The 9,471-nt window shown below is 38.6% G+C and overlaps 1 protein-coding gene across 4 annotated transcripts in view; it reads left to right on the top strand.

The window, feature by feature from the left end:
* The window catches only part of LOC110023720, a 69,548-nt gene that overhangs the window by 28,363 nt on the left and 31,714 nt on the right, over nt 1-9,471 (top strand). For all 4 annotated transcript variants that reach the window (XR_002293935.1, XM_020723265.1, XM_020723264.1 and 1 more), the window contains one exon: nt 7,477-7,577. Coding sequence is in view for 3 of the 4 variants with exons in the window: in XM_020723265.1 (XP_020578924.1) it covers nt 7,477-7,577 (101 nt within the window). In the remaining variant the exon portion in view is untranslated. The remainder of the gene's footprint in view (nt 1-7,476; nt 7,578-9,471) is intronic.

Below are 9,471 nucleotides of genomic sequence, written 5' to 3'. Positions count from 1 at the left end.
GTGGGGGGTGGGGAAAGGTAGCATAGGGCGGTTGGTGGGTTGGAAGGTAGGGTGGCAGCAAGGGAGCGATAGTGACAACCAATGGGAGGTAAGAAACTGTCAGAACAGTGAGAAGGTGGGCTTTCATAGGTGGTGACAGAAAGGGCGAGGGCTGGATGGTGGGCAAACAGCAGGAGAGGTGCTATGTAGGACTCCGACCGCAAGGGAGGAGGACGGCGACTGTGAAGGGGATGAGTTGCAACAATGGCAGCAAGCTGGAATGAGATGAACGGATGGTCGGGCGGCTGGAACAGTAGAAAAAAACAGTAAACGACTGTTTCTGAGCTGCTGCAGCAAGGTGGAATGTCGGCAATAGTGACGGGGAATGCGGGGTGACTGCAAGATAGCAAGAGGACGGCTGTCCGGGGTGGCGACAGAGAGGACATGTGGCTGGAATTGGGAAACTGCAGGGAAAACAATAATATGCAATTGTTTGGAGGCTATTGTAGCAAAGGAGAGCTGTTGGGAGCGACTTGGGGAGGATGCGGAAGGGTATAGGGGAAGATAATCATCACCTCAAGAAAGAGACACTGCCGGAGCACCATCCAATCCCTTGGATATAACCGTCAAAGGGAGAAAACGGCCGCTGACTGCTGTCCTGAGCAAACCTCATGTCAAAGCTAACCCTAGAACATTTGAAACACAAATATATAATAATAAGATAAATAGGAGTATGCCCCCCTATGGGAAAGAGGCGCCGAGCTCTTTTGGAAGAATCGATCGGCTCTCCTAGCCGAACTGAACGGTCCAGGTGTGTTAGTCACAGGATGCGCAGGAATCCTGAGTAATTAATGATCACAAAATTAGAAATTTTACAAAAAAGTTGAGATTATAAATAAGTCTACTTTGATTTTGTCTCGCATCACAATAAAAAAATATAGATTACAACGTTTTTGGCTTATGAACAATCACAATTGCAACAAATAATTGAGTCTAAATCCATCTAAGTATATAATTAAATGCAAATATGTACTGTGAACATAAACACAATAGTTTTAACTTTTGTAGATGATTGCTCTTCGTCATGCCCTTAGCTGTACTCGTCCTTTGACGCTCCCATTGGGCCCACAAGGCACTACTTTTGGTTTCCTTTTGTGCTTTTCCATTTCTTCATGCCCGTTGTATTTAGCCTTTATTTTACCCATGATTCTAGTGAGCTATTGCCCATTATTTTTGCTTCGATCTCAAGTTTCATCTCAGTCACCACTACTAGTTCTAGGCTTGCTTTATCGTGCTAGTTCATTGTTTCTTTCTCTCATTGTTCTTTTTTTTATTATTTATTTTTTTGGCTTATGTGACGTTGGTGACTTCAATGGTGGCCTGCCTTCACCTTTCATTGTAGAATGTATTTTTCGTCTCACTTCTTGGGGATTCTTTTGCCTCTTTGTCAGTGCATATTGGTGTTAGCTTTGAGGCCACACCTCCTATTTTGTCTTTACCCATTACACTTTGTCAGTCATATTTGGTGATTGGTGATAGTCTTCTTATTCCATGTCATATTTGCTCCTTGTTGTCATTCATTGACCCCTCAAGGGAAGGATTTGTTGCAGTCAAAGTCGTCTTCAACTTTCCCTTTATGCTTTCAGCCTGGCTTAAATTCTATCAGCCGCAAGCTAAGCACTACATTACATAGAAATGTTTTCATTTTTTGTGGTAGATATTTTTTATCTTGTAATTTAATTTCTTGGACTTTGGTGGGTAAATTTATTTTTGATCTGGAGATTATTCATGTCTTTGTGTCTGATCTTTGTTTGCTAAGAGAATACTCTATTGAACATCTTGATCTATGTTGCATGTTTATGAAGCTATCATTGGAAGTTAATTATCTTAGATTTTTTTTTTCTCGGTGTTCACATTTTGTGAATGGCCTACAACTGCGCATGTTAAAATGGTCTCCATTCTTTGATACTTCTATGGGGCCTCCAATTACTGCAATGGGTTTTATTTTCTCCGGGACTACCACATCAAATGATCCACATTATACTATCTGTATAATTTTTGGCAAACCGATTAGCTTTCGCTGGACCCATGTTCTTGTTGGATATTGTTATCCTCCACTATATCTTTGGCATCGTCAATTTTGGATTTTGAGAATTTTGATACCTCAAGACCAATGTTTAGGTTAGGTGTATGTCAACCTGTTCAGGGTTCTTTGTTATTCATACTATTTCTTCTCCGTATGAAACTAAAACTATGTTCGTTAAAGTTGCGTACAGTTGTTCTTACGTGGAGATTGTTGATGATTCAAGCTCGGTTCTTTTAAAATGTTATCAAAAGTTAAACTAGTTTAATGGATAAAATGTTTGTGCTAATGTTTTGCTCATCAATGAATTAATCAAAAACACTTTTTCCTCCATACTTCAAGGTTTGCTAGATTTTGTGATTAATTTGTTCGATGAATTTTGCATCTTGATGTCATTTCACTTCTCTCCTCTTGCATAGACATTACTTGTTAAGTTTTATGTCATCTTGATTCAATGTTTTTTTTTAGTTGATGGCAGTTCTCAATCGTTCCATATAAGTTTTTCATTGACTATTATAAAATTTCACTGCTTAGAAGTAATAATAAATGTAAGATTTTTAACATGAAATTCAACCGATATGGTTTGACTCTTTCGATAAAATAGTTTAAATTAATTTAGATATAAACTCTTTCTTTTAATCATTCTAGTGTTTCTCTAATTATACATCTAAAGGGGATTTAGTAAAGGTAAACCTTCATAGACGCACGAGCTAATGGGGCCCCGCTTTCTGTGACTTATGCTACTGTGTGCGGGTGTAAAGAACCGCAACAACTCTGTCTCGTGATTCTATCGTCTGGACCGAATTGGTCTAGACCTGGGAGAGCCACCTCCCATTTTGGTTTGGCGACTCATTTCCACAGGAGATCCAATCTTAGATATTTAGGGTTTATTTATGTGGTTCTTTTGCTCTGGGTTGGCAGTTTTGGCGTATTTTTCTGTTCAGGACAGTTATTGGCAGTCGGTGTTCCCCTTTCAGGGTTGTATCCGAGGGAGAGCAAGTGTTTCAGCTGTAGCTTATCCAAGGTGGTGACCTTCTCTAAGGATTCGAGTGATGCTCTTGTTGTAGCTCGATCCCACGGAGATATTTATCCTTACCAAACTTCTCCGAAACCTTTCCTACCATCCCCCAAACTGTCGTAGTTCCGTAACAACCCTTCTATTTGCTGTCCCACACTCCACCGCCTTTTCCTTTCACTGCCCCTCGCAGCACCAGCCACTTGTTTCACTGCTTTTGTTGGCTCAGACCTGCACATTCACTATCGCAACCCACCACTTCTTCCTTTGGTTGTTCAACCCCTTTTCTGCCATATGGGATGACCGTCGTGGCCACACAAGCCCTTCCCTTGCTTTCATATTGACGTCCAGCCATCAGGTGATGCTACTGCAGCTTTGCAATTCCTCTCCTCGCTGTCTTGAGCCTACCCGACCCTTCCAGCATCTTGCCGCTACTTCCCTATTGTAATCACCTCACCATACCTTGCGACCGCCCCCCTTCTTGCCATTTGACAGTCAATAGCAGCTGCCCCTTGCTACCTTCCGACCATTCTCCACTTCCATACAAGTTTTTCCTTCATAAATCGCAATGCCACCTCCCTCGACCTAAATTCTAGTTGAGTCATGTTGTCTTTGTTATTTTTATTTTCGTTTGTGAGGTTTTATTTTCTTATTTTGAATTCAGCAATAATATTTGATTTTTCTATTTTTGTTTGTGTTAACTCTGATATCATTTGTTATCAGAGCTAACCTAATCCTAGTCCTATCCTAGGGTTTGTAGCATACGCCAACCCGAAGAAACTGACGCGAGAGCTACCAGAACTCCCCTCTTCTGTGAGCTATGATACAGTGTGCGGCTGTAAAGACTCGTGGGAGTCTTGTCGCGCGATTCTATCGTCTAGACCGAACCGGTCTAGACCTAAGAGGGTCGACCGGCGCTCTCACGTTGGTTTGGCACTTTATTTCCATAGGGGGATCTAATCCTAAGAATCTTGGCTTATTTATGTGGTTCCTTTGTTTTTGGTTTGATGTTTTTTCGTGTTTTTGTTCAGGACAGTCGCCAGCGTCTCAATTCCTCCCTTCTAGGGTTATATCCAAAGGTTAGTGGCGCTTTGGTTGTGGCTCGTATGAGGTGGTGATCTCCTTCCACAGGATTGTGTGGTGCTCTGGGTGTAGCTAGTTCTCGCAGGAGTATTTATCCCTGACTTTCCACCCCCGCATCTTTCCTTTAGCTCCTGTCGTCATCTTTCTCTGTTGTAGCCGCCCCACACCGCATATCTTGTTGAATTTATGCATTTCCAGCTACCTCCATCACCTCACCTCCCTCTTTTTCACTGCCGCTGCTCTCCCGCCCTCCTTCCATGCTACGGCCACCCAGAACCCCTTATTGCTGCTGCCCACCTGCTGTTCCAGCACCCCTGACCTGCTGCCAGCCCCCCAAACAGCAAGTTGTTGCTGTTGTTGGGCAGCGCCTCCCCGGAAGCTCATCCCGCTGCTGTTCCCTCTCATCCCCGTGTCCCGGGACTGCCTATTTTTGCTTATTTCCTGTCTGTTCCAGCCATTCCCAGTTTGCTGCTTCACATTACAGCAAGTTGTCGTTATCTTACTGTTGATTCTCCGCAGCCCCGCACCTTCCCCACCTTGTACAGCCCCGCACCTTCCACCTTACCGCCCTGTGTTCCAGTACGCCTAACAGCTACCACCACCACCTGATTTTCACCCTAGTCGTGTCTTGTCTCTTTTTATTTCTATTTTCGTTTGTAAGATTGTAATTTTCTATTTGAAATCAGCAATAATATTTGATTTTCCTATTGTTATTTGGGGTAACTTCGGTATTACTTGCTACTCTAATACCTAAATTCGACATGTCATTGTGATAGCGAGAGTGAAAAGGGTTGACGGGAGATAAATGAATAAGCAGGGAGTTAGGGCTTCAATACCCATCTTTATTAGCACTTAGCACATGGGCGACCACGTTGAATTGAAGATGGTTGCCTCTACACTACCGTACACATTTCATCACACCATCTTTGCTTGGGCCCTTGCATTATTGTTTCTTACGATTCTTCTACTTTATTTCCTGTCTCACCAATTTTTTTTAATCATTCTCTGGTTCCCATCTCTGCTGTGTTTTGTCTCTCTTGCTTGCTTTATTTCCCTCAAATTTCTGCTATATATATTTTTTGGGAAATTTAATTACATGCTGCCACACAATTGGTATGCATTTACATATCTAACTCCTAAAATTTGATTTTTACATTTATAACGCTGGTGTCATAAATTTATGCATGAAATAGTGCATTTAACTTTTAAAAAGATAACGATGGTGGTATTTTTTTATCTGATGTTAAAGATTTGAGTGTTGTGAATGAACTATAAATGTTTAGGTGTTAGACATTTAAATATATAAAAAATGTGTGGTACACATGTAAATGCCCCATTTTTGTATGCCGCTACATCCATTTTTATATTCACAAAATTATTCCAAAGTTGGAGACCTTGTATAATTCGGAAATCAACTATATTAGCACAAACTACCAGCCAACAATTCTTGAAATTTTGCTTTAGTGCTAGAACTAGGGGTGTAAGTGAGCCAAGTTGACTCTTGAGTCGGTTCTAGCTTGGCCTGAAAAGTGGCTCGTGAATTGAGCTTGATGAGCTAATTGGCCAAGCTCAAGCCAACTTCGACTCAACTCGTTAGCCCGTGAGTCAGCTCGTTTAAAAAATAATTAATATGAAATATAATAAAATTCAAAACTTTATGTTTAAATTATTAAAAATATTTAAATAATGATGGTTTACATTTTATATCAAATGATTTCTTTTTATTTATTAATTATCTCCTAATTGTTCATTCTATTTGTCATTTTATTATAATAGTAGTTTGAATTAATATTATTTTTTCTTTTATATTAATCAAGCCAGCTTGAACTCTTAGAATAAAGCTCAAACTTGATTAATTAATCAAGCTTAAGCTCAAATTGAGGTCAGTCCGAGTTCTACTCGACTCGTTTACACCCTTAGCTAAATCAGTTCGAGTTCTACTCGACTCGTTTACACCCTTAGCTAAAACCGTATCAATCACAATCAACTATCAGATTGAGGCTTCAAAGATGGGAATATCAGATGGAGGACTAGTGCGACAATGGCAGAGAGAACAAAGAAACATCAACTTTGACATCAATATAAATGTACAAGATAAAAGCAATAGGGAAGAAATACTGATTGGGAACAACAATAGCAGATCTTATAAAGCCAATGGCAGTAAATGTGAACTCAACCAAACTACCATAAATAGTAGCCATGTTTAAAATTATGCAATTTGGTATTGATGCATTTTATGTTCATAAGGTGAGGTGATTTAAAGCATAAGCCTGGTGGTTTGAAAATTATGTATGTCAAAAAAATTGGATAAAAATAATACATCAACATCATAACTTATATTTTTATTAAAGAAAATCATATTAACATTCAAGTATTGTAAAAATTGACAAATTTTGTTCATATAAAATAACAAATTGTGTAAGCTATATAATATTATGTAATAATTTATACAACAGAAGAATATAATGTAAACATCGATTAAATAATCAAACTAACAAAATATGAACTGAAAGTAAAATAAAATATCAAAGTAAGACATAAGATTAGTTTAGTATAGTCGACTTCTCCCACTCGTATTGACCAACATAGTAATATCTATAAATCTAAATAAGAATATAATAAATAATCAGAAGTTGGAGCAATAAGGGACAACAAAGACAATAGAAGCAACTGGTGACGGTGGCAATGACAAAAGATTGTCGGCGAATTTAGGGTTTTGTAGGAACAACAAGCGGATATAGCAGAAGCAGGCGACGACAGCAAGCAACAAGCAACATGTAGCGATGTTGGGAGGCTTAACTGGTGAGAGGGGACCTCTTGCTCGTGTGAGTGCAACTTTGGTTCATATTTGAACTGCCTAATATATGAAAATAAAAAAGAACTTGAGCGTGAGAGGTGCATGTCTCATTGAAATTGAGGCTAGAATTCGTCTCAATCACACGCCTCACCCGCCTTGAAGCATTTTTTCTTCAGAATTGAGCTAGGGCTGGACTCGAGGTGCATCTCAGATTGCACAATTTTAAACAGTGGATAGTGGAGAAATTAACTCGCTCTTTATGGAGAAAAACCGCTCTTATTATTAAAATTCTTCGCTCAAAACTTATTATTAAATTTCTTCGATCAAAACACTTAATTGGCTTTTTTTTTATAGTATGACTTTCAAATTTCCATCATTAAGTGGCCTATAGAATAGTTTCAATAAATTATGTTTTTGAGCAAAGCATTTTTCAAAATTTGGTGACCCTTGTTTTATTTATATTTTTGTGGTATAATATTATGCATATAATGGTTCAGCTTTTCATATTTTTTTTCATAGGGTTGGAGTTGGAGCAAGTCATCTAAATCATGTTCAATTGGCAATTGGTTACAATGCAAAGAGGAAGATGATAATGGTAATATATGCGGCAAGTGGCGTAGGTAAAATTTTTGTAACTTTGTGTTTATTTAACTTTCTATTTTCTTATTGTCTCATCCTTATGGGTTTTAATTATATTCATAATGAGCGTGCATTATTATATATAAGCTAATAGCCAATGGTGCACCGAAATTTATTATTATTTTGTATATGTATGAGCATGAATTGGTATATGAGATGGGAGATTTTAAACCATAATATAAATGTCCAATAGGACAAGATGCGTATGTCAAAGTTGCTTAATTTTGTTGTCGTAAAAGGCATGTAAAACTATTGACTAATGCTATGAGTCATTTTTTTTATAAAGTTTTTCTTCAGAATGATGTGAATTATTTGCAAAAATTGGTGAAAAGTGATAAAAAAACAACGATCAAGAGTAAAGAAGTGAATCGAGAAGGAACCACTTGTTCGAACGGGAGAGAATAAAGAATCCATGAGCAATGACTCAATGACTATTGGAATCACTAAGAAGGAATGAATGTTCATGCCTTAATCAGCGTTAGATGCTAAATTGAACTATACATTTTGACCAATATTTTGTATTCAGCTGGAGTTGGTCATGAAACATTGTGTAGCAATGAAAGAAGGTCGTGTGACGCGCATGCATTACCTGCTAACTTTTGCTAAATAGGCAGTCGATGTGTAGGATAGCACATCGCTTTGTTTCTCTCCTAAAACATACTCTTAATAATATTGATTTAGTCCATTTTATGAAACAATTGCTAAACTTATTGAAAAGTTAAAACAATTGAGAAGATTTTAGAAGATATAGGGATTAAATTATTAGAATTAAAAATCATAAGTAATTTTATCGGCATGATATTAACAATTGTCAATCAATTTTATTAAATGATAAAAAAATGTAGGTGTGACAAGTTAAAGTATTGTGTATTTATTAGATTGTAGAATGGCTAATCCATTAGAATATCACTCTCGAGTTAAAGGGTTGCTCCAAATAAAGAAGTGTCGTTGAAGTATTATGGGATGGGATGATATCTTTTGGACTGCGAGCTAAAGTTTTCAAATTTGTCATTAGGTCGGAAACAAATGTTGGGAAATAAAAATGTTGTTGATCGTAAATTTGAATGGTGGATATTGGAATGTTGAATGTGTGACAATATTTGGAAGGATAAATTAAGGATGATTATATCAGTGAGATGATCAGAGTGACATCTATTGATGATAAGGTTTATGAAATTGATTGAGATTGTTTGATCTATATAGAGAAGGGTATAAATTGCATCAATTAGATTGGTAGATAAATTTAGTATGGAAGGATTGGGAATGAGTCATCATTGAACTAATGATAGCATGGATACAAATTTGTATATATATATATATATATATATATCATATGGCTTTGTCAATCTTGCTCTCGCTCTGCTAGGGTTCACCTATGGTAGGGTTCACCTATGGCGAATCCTGGTTTTTCTGCTTCACTGCATCGTCGTCGATCAAGAACTGTTTCGTTTTTCGTCCTTTTCGTCTTCTTCGTCAGTTTTCGTCGTCGCGTCGCAGCGGCTCATTTTGTTTTGTCGTCCCGAGTTTCAACGGCTCTCACGAGAAGTCGTCAGGCTTGGGGGCGTCTTCTCAGCTGCCTCTCGCAGTCCTTCGTCTTTTAAAAGACGTCTCGGCGTGGGCTTCTTTAGTGGCTCGTACTTTTGTCGTTCTGAGAAGTCGTCGGGCTCAGGGGCGTCTCTTAGCTACCGCTTGCAGTCCTTAGTCTTTTGAAGGACGTTTGGGAGAGGGCTTGTCCTCTCCTCGGGCTCGAAGCAGAGTTTTTGCATCGCTTTCTGCTCAACTTGGATGGGGTTACCATTGATCCCCCTTTCGACATTTGCTCTTCCTCTACTGTAGCTTTGTTGTCCTATCATCGTGTCTCCCTTTTTTGGTGAT

This window comes from Phalaenopsis equestris, unplaced genomic scaffold, assembly GCF_001263595.1.
Source record: "Phalaenopsis equestris unplaced genomic scaffold, ASM126359v1 Scaffold000227, whole genome shotgun sequence".
NCBI classification, from domain to species: Eukaryota; Viridiplantae; Streptophyta; class Magnoliopsida; order Asparagales; family Orchidaceae; genus Phalaenopsis; species Phalaenopsis equestris.
Note: the sequence above shows the minus strand (reverse complement) of the source record. Positions and strands in the feature narration are given on the sequence as shown.